This window comes from Podarcis bocagei (genome assembly GCF_964188305.1).
Source record: "Podarcis bocagei genome assembly, chromosome: 16".
Classification (NCBI taxonomy): domain Eukaryota; kingdom Metazoa; phylum Chordata; class Lepidosauria; order Squamata; family Lacertidae; genus Podarcis; species Podarcis bocagei.
In genome coordinates this window covers 29,205,762-29,224,309 of record NC_138142.1, presented here as the reverse complement: position 1 = coordinate 29,224,309, position 18,548 = coordinate 29,205,762, and the positions used below count along the sequence as shown (strand labels likewise).

At 45.4% G+C, this 18,548-nt stretch overlaps 1 protein-coding gene across 6 annotated transcripts; it reads left to right on the top strand.

The window, feature by feature from the left end:
* The first annotated feature begins 930 nt into the window (after nt 1-930).
* Nucleotides 931-16,939, top strand: SF1 (splicing factor 1). Of its 6 annotated transcripts, none has more exons than XM_081174044.1 (13): nt 931-1,482; nt 3,761-3,889; nt 8,576-8,651; nt 11,187-11,339; nt 11,968-12,057; nt 12,585-12,768; nt 12,935-13,050; nt 13,137-13,244; nt 13,652-13,832; nt 14,286-14,565; nt 14,801-14,857; nt 14,966-15,124; nt 15,636-16,939. In XM_081174044.1, the coding sequence occupies exons 1-13, from the start codon at nt 996-998 to the stop codon at nt 15,974-15,976; spliced, it is 2,361 nt and encodes a 786-aa protein (XP_081030170.1). In that variant the 5' UTR covers nt 931-995; the 3' UTR covers nt 15,977-16,939. The 6 variants fall into 6 exon arrangements, with proteins under 6 accessions (XP_081030170.1, XP_081030172.1, XP_081030169.1 ...); XM_081174046.1 differs by having other exon boundaries at nt 3,743-3,889; nt 14,806-14,857; XM_081174043.1 differs by having other exon boundaries at nt 3,743-3,889.
* The last annotated feature ends 1,609 nt before the right edge of the window (nt 16,940-18,548 follow it).

Genomic DNA, 18,548 nt, shown 5'->3' with positions numbered 1-18,548 from the left:
CTGGAAGCAACTGGGAACACAGTTTAAAGCTCCCAATTCTTCCTTTGAAGCACTGTCCTTTCCCACATGGGCATGTATGACATCATGGAAGGCATGAATGACGTGAGGTGCAGGGCAGTTGGGTGTCCCTACTGGGCCCTGTGGGGCTCTTGGACTGGAAGTTCCCCACTCCTGCAATAAATACAAAGACAGACATATCATAGGCCACTGAATAAAGGTGGGTTTTTAAAATCAAGCCACGCCCATACTTTCCCCTCTAGCCCCGCCCACTACTCGAATGTGGCCCCCGAGAGCATTTCCATGAGATAACGTGTGGCCCTTGAACTGAAATGAGTTGCTCTATCTTGGGCCTTGACTTAAAAGGCGAGCCTCCCAGAATCCTTTAAGGACCCCGCAGGCTCAAACTCCTGCTTTCCCATAAGCCTCTGCGCTGGGCAAGTGAGCCGCTTCAGCTCCTTGCTAATAAACTCTCTGAACCAAAGGTTCACTCCACCCCGGCCACCTTAAACTGTTATCCAATGACAGATAACGAGCTCCTTGACGTCACCCCTTCTTAACGTCCTTCCTGCAAACGCAGAAAGCGTAGTAACCCGAGAGGCGGGAGGAGGGGGGGGTCTCAAGTACAACCAATCAGAGTTCCTCGCAGTTTCGAGTCTCTCTTCTTTTCAGCTACGTTTCCCGCCCACCGTGCTTCACAGCCAATCCATGACCACGGCGGCGCGGTTGATAGCTGAGCGACAACCGACCCACCCAATCCACTTCAGTCCTGCCTTTCCGTTGCCTTCCTGCCAATCCCTTTCCCGCGAACACGCCCTTCTTCCAATCGCCTCACGGCGCGGGCTGAGCGACACGAACCTTGCCCAACGGGATGGTGCGCGGGAGCTCGAAGGACGGGTCCTGCGACCAATCGCCGCCTCCCGCCTTTGTGAGGGAAGACTTTGGCGTGGAAGGTTCGCGAAATCGCGGCAGGCGCCATTGCGTGTGTCTCTCCGTCTATGGCGACTGGAGCGAACGCGACGCCGCTGGGGAAGCTCCACCCGCCCCCGCCGCCGGGCAAGGCCGGCTACCCGCTGCCTCCGCCGGGCCTGGTCATGCAAGGGCCCCCGCCTCCACCGCCGCCGCCGGGCCCCGCGCAGGCCCAGCCTCAGCCCGCCATCCCCAGCCTCATGGCGGCCGCCGCCTTCCCCTTCGCCGCCCTCCCGCCGCCACCGCCGCCGCCTCCTCCTCCTCCGCCGCCGCCACCGCAGCAGCCCCAGCCGCCTCCCCAGCAGCAGCAGCAGCAGCCCCCGCCGCCGCCACCGCCGGCCCAGCAGCAGCAGCAGGCTCAACAGGCCCAGTATAGCCAGTACCGCTTCCCCTCGCCCCCGCCGCAGCCCCCGCTGGGCCTGGAACAGCAGCAGCAGCCCCCGCCGCAAGGCCCGCAGCACCTCCACCACCTCCAGCAGCAGGACGAGGGCGGACAGGCCGGGGCCGGGAACCAAGGCAAGTCGGAGGGAGGAATGGCACGCGGCCGCCAGCGCCGCCTAACGCTTTATTACTATTAGTTGATCGCTGTTGGTATGAATGCCTCGCTGTACAAGAGGCCCCTCTTTCCTCTTTTAGGTAGGCTAGGTCAGTGTTCCCCAACCTTGGGCCTCCAGCTGTTTTTGGACTACAACTCCCATAATCCCTAGCTAGCAAGACCAGTGGTCAGGGATGATGGGAACTGTAGTCCAAAAACAGCTGGAGGCCCAAGGTTGGGGAACACTGGGCTAGGTAGAGAATGGAGGGGAGGATACTTCCTCCCGCGTCTCCATGCTATAGCCCCGCGAAGCAGGTCAAACGCACAGGGGGGGGAGACTGGCTCGAGAGGCATCCTTTGCCATCACAGCAACCCTGCTAGGTTGGGCTAGAGGGGTGTGAGAAAGTGACTGCCCCGAGATCGCTTCGGAGGAGGAGCGGGGCCCAGAGGTCTCTCAAAAAAGACAGTCTCCTGAGCCGCCACACCAGGCTGTGTGTAAAATAGGCGACGTGGCCCTTCGGGGTAGGATTGCCACGTGGTTCCTCTGCAGCTTCTAATGGTAGTTTCAGTGCTCCTTATTTTAGGGATTTTCATGTTCCTGTTACAGGCATAGGTTAGGGTTTCTGGTCAAATGTAATAACTCAATTTAAAAGAAAAAGAAACCAAGTTTAACTCCTAAAGAGCTAGCTGCACATCAGAGAACTTAACCAGATGTCACCGATGAAGCCAGATAGAGGGATTTTGAACTCCCTTTCATCTCATTTCCTTCGTGTTATGTTTACAAACATGATTCTAGTAAGCGTGACATTAAACACAGGGAGCTAGAGAAGGATTGTTGGAGTGGATTGAATGAAAGAGGAACGAATAATAAAATGCTGGTGTGGCTTTATTACTGTTAATAATAATAGGACTGGGAACACCCAAGTTTCGAATTTCCAAGCTCACTGGGTGGCCTTGGACTCATCAACCTACCTCTCAGGATTGCTGTGAGGTTAAAATGGGGGCTGGAGAAGAATCAATGTGTTATAAAAACAAATATAATTGTGCTTATTATGGTTTGAGAGAGATTTCTAGTTAAACAGTGGACAGGGTTTAAGGGAGGTGTAATCTGGTGTGTTGGTGCCTTTGAAAAAGCTCACTTTCCCTGTGGATAAGGATGGACAAAATGCAGCCTAGTTGTAGGATTGTTAAAGAATTGCGTAATAAAGCTTCTGTTTTTCTAACGCATATCATTTTTAAGGGCAGTTAATTTTACCCTGATTTTAATGTTCTCCAGGAAAAATCATTTTCAAAATCTTGGAATAAGACAAAAAGTTTTGTAAGTAGATTGTAATTCTGTGGAAAATGTCACACATCTGAAGGAACTGTCATTCATGTAATTTTGCAGTGCTTCATTTGGTGCAAATACTGTTTAATAATTAAGCAAATTACTTGAGATATGTACCAGGGTATGTGGAGAAATAAGTAGTAGGCTTTCATGTTCCAAATGTTTGCTGATCTAGAACTAAGTAGTACTGTAGTAGCTTTATGTCCATAATATGGGGGCAAGGCTACTTTGTGTGCTGTTTCTGTATCCCTTTTTGAACTGTCTTACCTTCGCAACAGTTTCATCTCTGAGAATATATTACTGTACTTCGCAGTTTGACTTTGGATTGTTTATTAATGTTGAAAGGGCATGTAATTCTTGCTTTCTTTTTGGAGTCTTTAGTAAGATTAATTAACTGCATGCTCACCTAAAAGCCACAGGCATTAGCCAAGTTATAAAAAGAAGAAAAGGCTTGTTCAAGAGACACAGCATGCCTAAACTGAAATGACTTTGAAATCCAAAGGAACTAAAGAGTTGGTTCCCAGATTGCAAGAGACCCCATTGTCCATTTTATCTGTGTGGGAGCTTGATCATTGAAAGAATAGAGATGGTTTTGTTACGCTGTGGGCGCTTGTGATATGCTTTCAGGACCTTGTCACTCTTCCCCCGACTACTACTACTACTTTTTATTATTATTATTAATAATAATAATATTTGTATATCGCCCAATACTCACAGGACTAATTTGTTCTGTTAAAATTGTTTTTTAATATTGAATTTTAAATTGCTGTAACCCACCCTGGGACCTGATAGTAAAGGGTGGGGTAATAATAATAATAATAATAATATGCCATGGTGGGGAACTTGAACAATGCTAACTAAGGCTATCTTAAAGCCAAATTGAACTTTGACACATATTAACTGTTCCTTTAAAGAAACCTATCTGTCTGCAGATTTTCCCAATAAAAAGAGGAAGAGGAGCAGATGGAACCAAGATACCATGGACCAGAAGACTGTCATCCCTGGAATGCCCACAGTTATCCCTCCTGGGCTTACCCGTGAACAAGAGAGAGCTTATATAGGTAAATACTCGTTCTTTTCCTGTTTTCATTTGTTCATGTCAGTACTGATCCAGACACTATTTTTGGTTGTGTGCGTCTGAGGCATTAAAAAATTGTGCTTTTAAGGGCTCAAGTTATTCCAGCCTTGTTTTCATTTCTTAAAATAGATGAATATTCATGTCTCTGCTCAGAGTGAATTGTGCGCCATCCTAGCTCCTTGTACTGTTTGGGTGAAAGAGTGTCCTCCACAGGCACAGTAGAAAAGCTAAAGTCCTTTGAGGTGCTGGGGAATGAAACTTGCTGACATTTACTTAATTGGCCATTAAAATCTAATCAGGAGGGTCTCTTATTAGCTTCACAGACTCCCTGCTAACAGAGAACACTAAGAGTCCCTTTTCAAGCTGTATTGTTGGAAGCAAGTACCTCTTTTGCAGTGGAATATTGTAAACTAACCTAACCATGGTTCCCTTCTGACTTTCTCTTATGTTGCTATGCTAATTCTTTAAAGCTAAAATTGATACTCCAAGGTGGTGAAGATTGTTGATGCCACTCAAAAGCAGGGAGAGCCCCCTAACTTCTGATTTTTGATGGGTGGGCTTCGCTAGGTTAGTTTGTGGATCTGTACTCACGTACACAATTGCTGGGAAAGAGACACTGTTCGGTTCTGTGGGAATCATGATGTTGGAACTGTTAACTGTGAAAACTGGGGAGTGACAAATGATACTGTATTGTATGTGGAACAGAGAACGTTATTTGCATTATTTGTATTGAGAAATGTGGTGTGACTGTTTATTTGTGACTGTTGATCAGTACTCCGACTGAAATCATTCTAGTGTGCTCTGGTGTTACATTACATGGTACAGTCCTTGCCTTCTCAATAAACCAAGGTTTTCCCCTGAACATAAGGCCATTTAATTACTGTTCATCTCATTAGGATTGCACAATAAGCTTTAACTCCTTTCTTATGCATAAATCACTGAGAATTTTGATATATAAAGTATAGCTATCCATAATACTGCTGAGAGCTGCTTTACTGCTCTAAAGGCTTGCACAATTTTCAAGGTTAAGTCAATGTTTATACAGTGCAGAATATTCTCTCTTGAGTCGGTCAAAGTTTCTGTATTGAAAAGGTGTGCCACTTAATGCAAGTTGGAAAAGCTGGTTGTTACCTTGTGCTCTGCACTGCATTCCTGAAGAGTCAGTTTTCTTAACATTTCTGAAGTTGTTTTTTTATTTTTAATTTACCTCTACTTAGGCTTTGCTTAACCAAGCTACACTACCTGATCCTTACCTTATATTCTTATTAACAGTAACTTGGTACTAATTTAATAGTTTTTACAGATCTGGTAGAGAATCGATGTGGGCGAAAGAATGGTTGGCTTGAAATGAGCAAAGAGAGCAGCCCTGCTGTTGAACCATTTGGTTTAGAAATGCATTAAAAATAAATTCTGATATGTAATTGAGCAGCTCTGTCAGACTCTGCTAACAAACAGCTCTGTCTGTAAATGGATAGAATTGGGTCAGAATTCTCAGTCTATGCGAAGATACGAGTGCTCCACTTGCTTAACTAACTGGTATGGTGAAGATGGGCCTTGTAGTCCACAACAGAACTAGGTAAAGAGGCAGAGGAATGTGTGACCTTTATTGAGCCTAAATATTATCACAAAGGTACATGCACATCTGTAATAAGGGAGTGAGGAAGGCTCCTTCTATGTGAAAGAGAATATACCATTAATATACCATTAATGTGAGAGATGAAATACCAGTGTCAAAAAAACATAGTATTACAGCATTTCAGTAAAGGAAAAACAATTTTTAAAAAACCAAAGCTTTGCTTGTGAGCAAGCTCTGGAAATAAGTTCCATCGTTTTCTGAACTTTGCCATGGTCAACTCTATTGATTTCAACAGGTGATTGATTTGCTTGAACCTTTTCAAATTATGTTTACTTCAAGGAGATCAAACACGAAGTAACTGGAGATTAGAGCTTGTTGAAGGTTTTTCATGTCTCTTACTTAAGATGAATAAGTGGGAACAAAGTTTGAGATTCTACAGTAGAGCTAGACACTGCCTGGCCTGGAGGAGAAAAAATGGCTGATGAACTTTAGGTTGTTTTCTGCATTCTTGGAAATGTATTTGCTAAGGATGGCAGGCTTTCTCAGTTATAATCCACATTGAGAAGCCTTGGTGACACACAAATGATGTTCATAATATGTCTTGTGTGATAACCAGTAAATAACATATTTGTTCATTAAGTTCTCTCATGTCTCCATAACATAATATTTAATGTCCAACGGTGTTTCAGCCCCACATTTGTTTTCACGTTTAACATCAACTGAAGAATCTAGATGTTTTCAATTATTGATTAGATAAGGTTTGCCAATGCCTAAAATAATGAAGGAAATCTTTTAGTACCAATTTTTCTGTTGGTTTTGGCTCACATACATCATGATTATATTTTGATGTATGTACAAAGCTCAGCCACTTAATATCTCATTTGTAAGATTGTGGCTGGAGAAACTGACAGCTAGTTGCATTTTCTGGCATTGTTGGATTTCATTTTAAGGGATGTCACAATAATATAAAAACACAATATTAAAATCAGTTAAGACAGTTTACACTTAAATGTATTTAGGGCTCATTCTATTATTTTATCTTGGGCGTCAAAGGCCAGTGTAAAGAGGTGCATCTTCAGGGGACGACAAAAGATATACAGTGAATGTGCCAGACACATCTCTGAGAAGGAAATTCTACAACTTAGGGGCTGCTGCAGAGAACGACCTCATCAGGGCCATCATGTCTGAACTTCTGAGGGTGGTGGAACTACCAAGAGGGCCTCTGTTTGCTGAACACAACACCTGAGAGCATCTTTAGGGAAAGAGATGGTCTTGCAGAATTTGGGGGCCTAAACTCTTTAAGGCTTTAAAATGCTAATGTGAGCACCTTGAATTGGGCAACCAATGCAACTCTTTAAAGGCAGGGATTATGTGCATTCTAAATGGAACTCTAGCCAGCAATATGGTCACTGTATTTTGGACCACTTGAAGTTTCTTAGTCATCTTGGGGCAGACACAGTAGAGTGCATTGCAATAATTCAGTCTGGAAGTTATTAGAGCATGGAGTGCAGTGGTTAATTCATCTCAGCCTAAAAGGGGTCATAGCTGGTGCAGCAGCCAAAGCTGGAAATACGCATTCCTAGCCACCAAGGCCACCTGAACCTCCAGTGACAATCCAGCAGTTTACCTGACCCCAAAGTATGGGTCTGCTTCTTCTTGAGGATTCACCTTCAGCTTACTGACTCAAATCCAGCTTCAATTCATTGGCTTGTATTTTGGCTCTTTATAACATCTTCCAAAGTTACTCTCAGTTATTTCAGGGGAATCTCCCAATTTGACATGGCTCCATAGCCAGCATTATTTGTGCTCCCCCCCCCTTTGTGTGCCAGAGGCCTATGGAAAGAGGGATTGGTGGTGTCTCATCATATTAGGCTTTGGAGCAAGCAAAAGTGGCTGCTTTTGTTTTTCCCAAAGCTCAGTGCAACATGGATAACAGCCCTCCCTCTCCTGTATACAGAAACCCTTTTCCACCTCCAAAGCTCAGCATGAAATAGAGGCCTCCTCTAAGATCTCGGCAATTCATGAGAAGCTGGGTTGTGTGGTGTTGAGTGGCCTTCTCTCACCAGGCCTGCTGTGCCCTGGAGATAGGTTTTGTCAAGCCTGGATTATCTGCGTCTTCTATGTTCTGTTACATGTATAAGGAGTCTCTTATTAATATGGGTGTGGGTGTACCTTTGCTTAGTAGTGATTTGGCTCGCAGTCTACAAACCATTTCCTCCATTGTAGCCTGACTGATGTCTGGGAGACTTGAACAAAGCTGCTTCAACAAGGGGCTTCGGTTCTGAATCCCAAACCAGTTGCTGCTCTGCCTTTGATACTCTTCACTAGTTGAGCAAATACTAATCCTTGCGCTATGTTGGATGAACCAGAGTAATTTTTTTTTTATTCTGGGTGTAAAAATTGACTGGTACATGTTTGACATCTGTTAGTACTGGGTGTTCGGTTGTCTTTGTGCAGTATTGGATAACCAGAAAATTAAAGCATGCTTTCCTTTAATTATGCAGTTCAATGTTTAGTGTTTGCTAGTTAGCAAAGGGTTACCTAATACATGCAGAAGCATGGCCAATATGACAGAATCTCAAGAAAGAGACAGCTTCTGCTAATCGGGTATGATCTGTGCAGTTTCAAAGTTCCATCTTAGATTGACCAATGCATTCATAACAAAGCAAGATGGTTCTGATGTTTTTAAAGAAGTAAGCATTGGTGATGCCCATGCTTCCTACTAGAAGTCTTTGTCCAATGCCAATTATAGAAAGTTGGGATGATTATCTTTCAGTAGGCTGGAAATAAGATTCACAAAGATCAGATATATTATTTTATTTTTTGCTAACTCTCAGATGAATGCTTTGCTTCCTGATGTGTAATGTTTTTTGAATACTTGCTAGAAATAATGAGGGACTGTTCTGGAATCCTGATGAACATATTTGACTGAAATAACATTGTAGGGTCTCCTGATCTTTATATTGATGAAGTATCAGTCATCCCTTGCAAATTCTCCAGTTCTTCATGCTTTGATGTTGAGATTTGAGATGTTTTTTGGTAACATTGTCTTTTTTTCCATCCTTTTTTCTTTCCTAACCTGGTTTCTTCCAGTGCAACTGCAGATAGAAGACCTGACTCGTAAACTGCGCACAGGAGACCTGGGCATCCCCCCTAACCCTGAGGACAGGTTGGGAAACAGTTTTAACCAGCTGACAGTAACATTTTTTACCTTTTTCAATAATTTTTTGGTGGCATCATAATGTCAGTTCAATGCAATTTCTTCCTAATGAAATGTCTTCAGTGGTCTAATTTGTCAGAGATGGTAGCTGAGATCTTACTTGCTAGGGAAGGTAAAACCAGAAAGGGATAAAGGTTCCATCCTTGCTTGAGGATTTCTAAGTCTGTAGTTTGCAATTATTTAACCCGACCTAAGAAAAAGATACATACATGGTGGCCAACTAATTTTAACCTGTTCAGTGCTGGTCTTGGGCAAGTGTCCAGAGGTTTTTCTCGCAGGTTCACACTGAGGAATCCTCAGCACAGTCACTGAGTCTGAGCAGCCTGGAAACTTTTTCTGACAGCTGATTTTACAGTACTTTTCAAGTGGTGGCTGAGCATGGTTTTTAAACCAGATGGGTACTAACCAATTTCTTTGGTAGCAGCTACTACACAGCATTGGCCAATATCTTGGGATTTGGGGCCCAAGCAGTACTGCACCTGCAGTATGCCGAATTGGACACCTGTGGTTTTGTTGGGCTTTCAGTGTCATCCAACAAAATAACTTCTGTGTTTGATTCGTTTTTAAATTGGCTTGTAAACATTAATTTCTTTATCAGAAGGTATAATCAGGAAATTGTTGTGTTATAGCATGTTGCACAACTTGTAAACTAATTCTTGTTCTTGAAGTGGAATACACTTTCCCCTTAAATTTAGCCCAACTGAAACAGTTATTTGGGACCGTAAATAAACATGGTGAGGCTGCTAGTAGTTTTGGATGCCTTGCAAAAGAAAAGAGCTTTCAGCTCTAGTTCTTGGGGCCTGGTATCGCCTATTTTAGTTTTAAAAATACAGTTGAGGAATACCTTTTGGACTCCCATAATGGGCTTTGGGTTAAACTTGACAGGTGAACTCATTCTTGGTGGGAGCAGATTTATATGCCTTATTTTTGTGCTTTAGAAGAGTAACATGAGGTGTTGGGTCTTAATGTAACAGAAGGTTAATACAGAATGTGGGGTGGGAGTGGGGGCTGCAGTTACTGTCATGTATACATAAGATGTTCTTGAACTGAGACCATACTGGCTAAAATACATGATGCCATTAACATATAGTAAAAGTGAATTACCTCGCTTGCAGAAAGACAGCTCTTACTAAAGGCATGAAGCTATTAGATACATTCAGCGTTAAACTTTTCCTGAAGGTTTAATCTTGGAACCATCAATTTATTAATTACCCATGTCTTTGTGTTTAAAAGGATCTACTCAGCTAGTGAATGGGTTTATTTTAAACTTATTAGTGAATGCTGACTGGGGGAGATAAAATTGTTCACATTGCTTTGGGACTGTTAAGCCTTCTCAGGTCCTAGAAACGGAGGTGTAATATAGATGTGATCACTCCTTACAAAATCTGACCTTTTTATTTCATATTCTTGTGTTGATGATTCACTTCAGGCTGAGAAGACATTGGGATCAACTGGCTCTAATCAATCCTTTAACCAACTAGAAAGAAAGATTGTCTAACTAAAATCCCAAGGTTTAGGTTTCTGATTACTTCAAGGATGTATTTTTTTGATAACATGACCAATATCTCTTCCCTTCTTGCAGCTAACTCTAAATTTTTATTTCAATATGTTTGGAAAAAGATCCATAAACTTAAGCAGAATTCTAAGTGTGGCTTTTTTACCGCAAGTGCAGCTGTGATAAATCAAACTGACTCTTTTTAATTTTAGTTATAACATTTTTATTTGTTAGAACCTCTGGGCATCTAAACTACATGGAGAAAGCAGGTCTGTCTCTAGCGGTTTACAGGCCCAGACTGTGGCATGAGAAGGGTGGGCTTGTTGAACTTGTACCCACCCCAGTTCTCTAACTCTTAAACACAGTAAACAGGTTCAGTCGGCCTTGATGCAGCCAGCAAAATGGAGGTAAAGCCAGGACAGAAGCCTTGACCCGTCCACGTGGTGCCAGTGAAATAGACATAATTTGTATTGCCAGAAAGGGTTTGATAGAAGCTTAACCTGTCTTGTTACTTTTCTGATGTTAAAAAGTCCAGGGTTAACATGAATAATTCTTTATTGATTTACCTCCTGCACCAGGGTTCTTTCTAATTCTTTGCCTCCATGGAATAATGAAGTTGGAAAGTTTGTTCTTTGTGTGAATCAACTTTCTCCATCTTCCCTGCCCCCCCTCCCCTTTTTTAACAACAGGCACACTCATGGCAGAGCTGTTGTCATGGCTGTGTGTGACCCCACTCCCTTTTCTGCACCCCTCCTTACCCAATAAAATACCCCAGTTTTTTTCTTCCTGGTAGCAGGCAGTGGTTTGCTACAGCCGCCTTGTCCATGAGGCATTAATGGGCATGAGTGAGTTTACACCTTCCTTTCCTGTGGTCTCTTATTTCATTTTATTTTTCTAAATTGTGCTAGAGTTGAGGGGAAGCCTGTACTTAATAAATAGCCTCAAGGGTTCAGTTGCATGAGAAATAACTGGAGATTGTTCCTCTGCAGGTCTCCTTCCCCTGAACCGATTTACAATAGCGAGGGGAAGCGTTTGAACACCCGTGAATTCCGTACACGCAAGAAACTGGAAGAGGAGAGGCACAACCTGATAACAGAGATGGTGGCGCTCAACCCAGACTTCAAGCCACCAGCTGATTACAAGTAAACTGGGGGAGAAAGACAAGTTTAGGGTTGGGGGTAGCTTCTTTCTTGCCCAGCCTATTACTTGAAATGGATCTAGCTTGCTTCACAGTCACTTTGAGCTTGCTTAGCAGCATTTCACATAAATCAAAACTGAGTAAAAGACATTTCTTAAGAAGACTCAGCAAATGACATTATAGTCAGTCAAATACCGTCAAAATAAAGAATTGAAAGGTCTTTGGCAGTCACCTAGACACATCTGGATATCTGACAAGTTAACAAAGAGGAGAGCTCAGAAGGTGAGGCAGTGCAGCTGAGGAGACCCTGCTCTGCATTCTCACTCACCAGATCCTGAAAGCTGGGGGCACTCTCAACAGGGTGTCTGAAAATCTTAGGTGGTCTGGTTTGTATTTTATCAAAATTAGCAGCCATTGTAGAATCATTTGCTCAACCACTTTGAGGGGTTTTTTTTTAAACAAGTAGTAATAGCATTTTTAATAAAATAAATGAACTGATTATGGCCTCTCAACTGGTGCTATCCCAGGGCCTCTTTGTTTTGAATTGTTTTCAAGGGTTGTCAGTTTGAGCTTGGCAGGGGTTTGTTGTTGGGGACAACCATGCATGACACTTGCTGTCTAATCCTTTGCAGACCTCCAGCAACTCGAGTGAGTGATAAGGTGATGATCCCACAGGATGAATATCCCGAGATTAACTTCGTTGGGCTTCTGATTGGACCCAGGTAAGAGCATGTGTTTCTTCCATGGAGGGTGGATAATTAAGAGTTGAGAAGTGGCAAGTCCAGAATCATGGGAAGGTTTTGGGAAATGGTCTTGATGTCATGGGGTGGTGGTGTAGAATGTTGGATATGTGAGAATTGCTTTAGCTCGTGAAGTTTTTCCTCTGATCAGATAAAATGTCTAGTTTAATGTGTCACTATTGATCCTTAGTAAATTCAGCAGGCATACTGTAAATTTTCTGTTTCTCCCCACAATATTTCCTGAATGATTAAGACTTTAATTATGAGGCAAGGCTGATCCTTGGAACCTATTTTGTAAACCTTGTACAGTAGCAATAGGATTAGGTTCCTTTAGCTGTGTTGTTTCCTTATCACTGAAATTTATTCCCCCTGACTTCAAGATTGCAAGATAGCCTCCTAGTTGTTTGTTTCTGAAGCTGTTAGTGGTGGGAGTGCCTTTTCTCTTTTGAAGACACTCAGAGTGTTGGCTGTTGATTTCAACTCTTGGATTTGGGTTCTCCCCATTCTAGAGGGAACACATTGAAGAACATTGAGAAGGAGTGCAATGCTAAGATTATGATCAGAGGCAAAGGGTCTGTGAAAGAAGGGAAGGTGGGCCGGAAAGATGGCCAGATGTTGCCTGGTGAAGATGAGCCACTTCATGCTTTGGTCACAGCTAACACCATGGAGAATGTGAAGAAGGCAGTGGAACAGGTAAAGGACACAGAGGGCCAAGCAACAAAACACTGTGTGATCCTCCCTATCTCATGCATTGGTGGGTGTTTTGGAAGTTTCCTGCATGCCCCTTGGAAGGACCATGGTAAGCGGCCAGTGATCCAGTCTTAATGATAGAGCAACATACACTCCTCTCCTCTTCTAGATCCGTAACATTCTGAAGCAAGGCATTGAAACTCCAGAGGACCAGAATGATCTGCGCAAGATGCAGCTGCGGGAACTGGCCCGCCTCAACGGGACACTGCGTGAAGATGACAACAGGTGCATATTGGTCAGTGCCCAATTTCGCCCACTGGAAAGGAGCTCGGGTCAGTTACCAATCTTTTCTTATTACTGTCCCACTTCAGAATTCTGCGTCCATGGCAAAACACTGAGACTCGCAGCATCACCAACACCACTGTGTGTACCAAGTGTGGAGGAGCTGGCCACATTGCATCAGATTGCAAATTTGCCCGGTAAGCCTCAGCTGGGAAGGCCTGAAAATTGCACTGCTTGTGCTCCAGAGCGAGGAGCAGGGCATCATGCCTGTGACAAGGTGTGAGCATCTGTGAAGATTTAATGTAGGTCTTTCATCCCTGGAATAGCTCACTCGGTAGAGCATGAGACTCTTAATCTCAGGGCCGTGGGTTCAATCCCCACGTTGAGCAAAAAGATTACTGCAGTAGATGACCCTTGTGGTCTCTTCCAACTCTAGAATTCTATGGGTGCCTTAAATAGCTTCTGGTAGAAGTGAAGATACCCATAATTGGCCAGGAGGGGAGGATTACTGTCCAACTCAGGACTTGGGTGTTTTCGATATTGAAGTTGGGATCTTGGCCTCTGTCTGGTACAGAGCCTCCAGTAACTGGCTTTCTCCTTCCAGGCCTGGAGACCCTCAGTCAGCTCAGGATAAAGCACGCATGGACAAGGAATACCTGTCTTTGATGGCTGAGTTGGGAGAAGCTCCTGTCCCAGCATCGGTGGGATCATCTTCTGGACCTTCCAATCCACCACTGCCAAGTGGTCCAAGACCTTCGGGGCCGGGAAACAACCAGCCACCTCCTGTGAGTAGTCATGGGCTTCTCTAGGTGGAAGGTCTTGGTGAGGGCAGATTAGAAGTCATGGGAGTAGATTCTTCAAGTCTTTCAAAAAGGAATAATAGGATTGAATTGAGCCAGTGTGCCTGGCAGGACATCAGAAGTGTTTGTTATGGTCTAGGAAGACTGTTTGTGTTATGTGGAAGTAAAAAGTGTAACATCCTTGGACGGGTGGGGGTGTCGTTAATTTTGGCATGGCTGCAAAGGTAAGTTTTAAAACACTTGAGCACTGCTTGCTGAAATTTCATAGTCCTGTGGTGAGGGGTGAGCAGATATTCCCCTTGGACAGGGGTTAGGATTTTGATACTTTGCACTGACCGATGAGGAATTCACTTCTAGTGCAGAGTGTACATGGCCTGTGGTCTTCCTCGTTTGTTCTTACCTCCTTGGAATAACTGCTCGTTTCCATCTCTCTCCTAGAACCGCCCGCCATGGATGAACTCTGGTCCCTCTGAAAACAGGCCCTTCCATGGCATGCATGGTGGTGGCGGAGGTGGAGGCGGTGGTGGAGGAGGAGGAGGGGGACCTGGAGGGCCTGGTGGTCCTCACAATTTCCCCCACCACATGTCAAATATGGGAGGACATGGGGGTCACCCAATGCAGCACAACCCCAACGGCCCTCCACCTTGGATGCAGCCTCACAACCCACCAATGAACCAGGGACCACATCCTCACGGCCCCCCCGGGCCCCATCACATGGGTGAGTACAATCCAGAACACCACGGGGAGCCTACTGAAGGGGGGTGGTGAGCCTTGGCGATCTTGGGAATGGGTATGGTCAACCTCAGTACAGCCGCATGGGCTGATGAGCCTTGCCCTTCCATAGCCCAGTCTCGTTTATTTTTGCTGGTGGCTGACTTTGTCATGAGGACCTGGGCTGGTGGAGCTCATCAATTCCAACTGTTGCTAAAGCTATGGTCTCTCATTCCCTTAAGATCAGTACCTGGGCAATGCGCCAGTGGGCTCTGGGGTCTATCGCCTCCAAGGAAAAGGTGAGAAACCTGTTTGTTTCTTTTTCCAATTGAGGTGGGGGCACACAAAGTATGTGTGTGGGTGTTACCCGGTTCTACTTAACTGTCTTTCTGGCTCTGACCTTGCAGGTATGATGCCGCCTCCGATGGGTATGATGCCCCCTCCGCCCCCTCCACCCAGTGGTCAGCCTCCCCCGCCTCCCTCTGGTCCTCTTCCCCCATGGCAGCAGCAGCAGCAGCCTCCACCCCCGCCTCCCAGCAGCAGTACTCCCTTGCCATGGCAGCAAAGTGAGTAAGAGCACTTCTTTTAATTTTGCACCTCTGTGACCTGCCTCTGGGCAAGCTAAACGTGGGTTGGTGGCCTCCGGCCAGTTCTTCCCTCTCTCTTCCTGTGCGTTGCTTGCACTTGGGGGAAGTTGTTGACCTCTAGCCTGGTCTTCAGCACCTGCAAGAAGCCTCTTTCCCCCTTGATTTGCAGCTGCATGTTTATCTGAGCTTGGCTCCTCAGGACGTTCCTCAATTGGCCACCCCTCTGCCTCCAGGGCCTGACTTCTCCTTGCCTTGGCCAAATTTTGGGGGGAAAGTTGGCAGAAAAGCTGGCATATCTTAAATCAGGAGGGAATCACCTTGGTCAGTGGGGATTGGAGCAGTATCCTAGCTATGGGTTGATTATTGATGAGCTGGGTCTTTTTCCTCTTTGGAGAAGGTCGGACCGGCCATTTCCTTGCTTGATGCGGGGCGGGGGGGAGCAGCTTGGCTCTGAGCTCTTGGGGTGACCACTTGGTGTTTTAAATCCTAGATACGACGACCACCACCACCACGAGCGCTGGCACCGGGGCCATCCCTCCATGGCAGCAGCAGGGAGCGGCGGCGGTGGCAACTTCTACGGGGGCCCCACAGATGCAAGGCAGCCCCTCCATGGTGCCTTTGCCTCCAGGGGTCCAGCCTCCTCTGCCGCCCGGGGCCCCGCCTCCTCCCCCGCCCCCGCCGCCTGGCTCCGCGGGCATGATGTACGCCCCTCCCCCTCCTCCGCCTCCCATGGACCCTACTAATTTTGTCACCATGATGGGGGTTGGAGTGCCAGCCTTGCCACCGTTTGGCATGCCCCCTGCTCCCCCACCACCCCCACCACAGAACTGAAGAATGGTTTTTCTATACAGTTTTTTCTTGCCAATCTGGAGCCAGGAGCTGGAGGGGAGACTTCTGAAACCCAGCCAGGAGCACATGAGGAGTGTGTGTTCCTCTTCCCCCTCCTTACTCTGTACTTAGAGAGGTGTGTGACTCTTGTCAGAATCCTTTTTTGATGACTGACTGGTGTACTTCAGTAGCAGAACTTGCCCATCAGGACACTAGTGCTGAGTCTCTCCCTCCCCCCATCCCATGAAGTGAGGTCTGCACCACCATCCTAAAGTTTGGGAAAGTCCATGTGAAACTGCCAGGTCTAGCCATGGTGGTAGCAACGGTGGCAAGGCCCCTTCTGTGTTTAGATGCAGCTCTACCTGCCTTGCCCTCTGGGTTGGGACAGTGGTTTTTGTTCATTTTAAGTTCTTCTTACAGAATTAGATTTTTAACCTCATCTAAGAGACACAAGTTTTCCATGGCCACATGTATCTCCCATCACGGAAAAGTCTTGTCAGTAGAGTTAAAGAAGCAAATGGATTATTTCCGTAGATTTCTTTCTCTGAAGCTGGACGTCGCATGCACTGCAGTTGATATGGGGAGTGCCAGTTTTCTCCCCTTTTCTCCATAGCAAAGGAAAGGGTGGGCCTTCCTTTGAAACTCGGAGTGGGGGCTTTAAGGCCCTCTCCCCTACTCCTGTTGAGTAGTTAAGATGAAGACACAATTGAGAGGGCATCTTCATCTCTTTTGAAGTCCATTTTGATATTGTCCATCTGCCTAGAAACTCCTTTCTTTTCTTTTTACATGCCTTGAGTGTTTTGTGGTTTGGGGTGGACCCGCCCCTAGATTGAATGATTTTTGTTGACAATGATGTGTGTACAAATGCTTCATTCGATCTCCTGTAACCATTTTCTTAATTGCTTTTTGTGTAAGAATAAAAGAGCAGTGAAAGGGAGGTTCCAATTAAATGCAGCTTTTAAAATAGTTCTTGTTGTGCATCCCTTTCCTTTAAAGGGTGGGGGGAGCAGAGGATTCTGTTTCGGGTGTTTTCTGCTGCCAGTAGGTGGGGGCCAAGTTCTACAGCATCAGCTAGATGTGTCCTGAGAATACTCTACTGAGCCAGAGGGCTCTTCCCCCCGTATGCTACTGGGAGTTATCAGTGAGTCATTTCTGCTTGGAAAAGTTCTACCAAATGGCCCTCATCCACTGTCAACTCCCACTCTTGCCAGTTGCTGTTCTTGTCCACTAGTAGAAGCATGTGGACGGTCCAGTCAATTTCATCTTTGAAATTACAAATCTCCTTGATCTGCCTGAATGTGTTGGCGTGGTTTCCCTCTCCTTTTATGGATTTCACTTCCTCTAAAACAGAGTTACAACTTTGGACAGGCTTGAGGCCTTCTGGCTAGCTCATTAATGCCTGCCAGTGGCTGGTGTGTGTGTGTGTGTAGCATCTGAGGCAGTGGGGTCCTTTTGAGCAGTCCCCTCTGCTACTGCTGCTTTGGTGGCTCCAGCGAGTGTGAAGTCTGTCCTCTCCACAACAGATTCCTGCAGCGTTTCCACCCATTCAATTTGCTGTTGGTGTCTTTGTGCGTCACCTGAATACAAAAGTGCTCCAAGCAAGAACATTCTGTTCTGAGGCTTAAGGAGTATGCTGGTGTCCCCGTATTAATCAGCCGTTTTAACAGCATTTACACTGCACAGAGACGGCAGTTAAAGCCAATTGCGAGGGATGCTAAAAATGGTGATGCATGCCCACCATTTTTGTTCACTGTTGGGATGCTGTGTTCCTCCTTTCTCTCCCACTGCCCCCCACCCCCAGACTTTACTTGGAAAGAGACATCTTGGTTAAGAACTGGCAAAGCTGTTTGGCTGTACACTTGCCGCTACTGTTCCCCCATGAATATAAAGGTCTCCCCACCCTGTTTCCAGTCTGCATATGAGGGTCAGAATATCAATTAGGAGAAAAGCACCGGCATATTTAACATTTATTTAGGTGGCTTAAGGTGGTATTAAGCCAACTGCAAGACACTCCTATTTCATAACTAGATGGCTGCTCTCTTGTCAATTCTGAGTTGCAAATGGGAGTATCGTAAACCACTTCCTCTTTCCATTGTGTACTTTAATATAATCCTGGAAAGAAACTTTGTTGGGATATGGGGAAGAAACAAACCCAGGGAGCTGAGCTGGGGAGCCGTTGCTGTCGTATTGGTGGGGGGTGTCTTCCACCCCAAGCACAGGAGTTGAGAGGTAGCTTACCTCCCAAGCAGGTTAAAAATGCACAGGAGATAAAACACCCATAAGTGTCCTGGAGTGCACACTTTGCTCTTAAATGGGAATCTGCACAGGTGTGGCCAGACTTTCCTATGGAGACAGTTTGCTCCAAGCTACCCAGTTTGTCTAGTGTTCTGCCAAATCCTGGCTGCAGCAGCCATGTGGTTACATCATTGTGTGAGATCAACCCCTTTGTAAGGGAGGCCTTGAATGCAGTTTCGATTTGCTCCTAGAAGACAAAAAATCAAATTCCAGGATCAAACCATAGAGAGAACTGTAAAAAATTGTGATGCAGATTTTGTGGCCCATTTGCTATCTTGAT

Bases quoted from the DNA above. Each gene is read 5' to 3' on its own strand.
- SF1 (XM_081174043.1), top strand. From the start codon at position 996: ATGGCGACTGGAGCGAACGCGACGCCGCTGGGGAAGCTCCACCCGCCC. The intron at 8,652-11,186 runs GTTGGGAAACAG...GTTCCTCTGCAG, and splicing joins CCCCCTAACCCTGAGGACAG to GTCTCCTTCCCCTGAACCGA. The intron at 12,769-12,934 runs GTAAAGGACACA...CTCCTCTTCTAG, and splicing joins TGAAGAAGGCAGTGGAACAG to ATCCGTAACATTCTGAAGCA.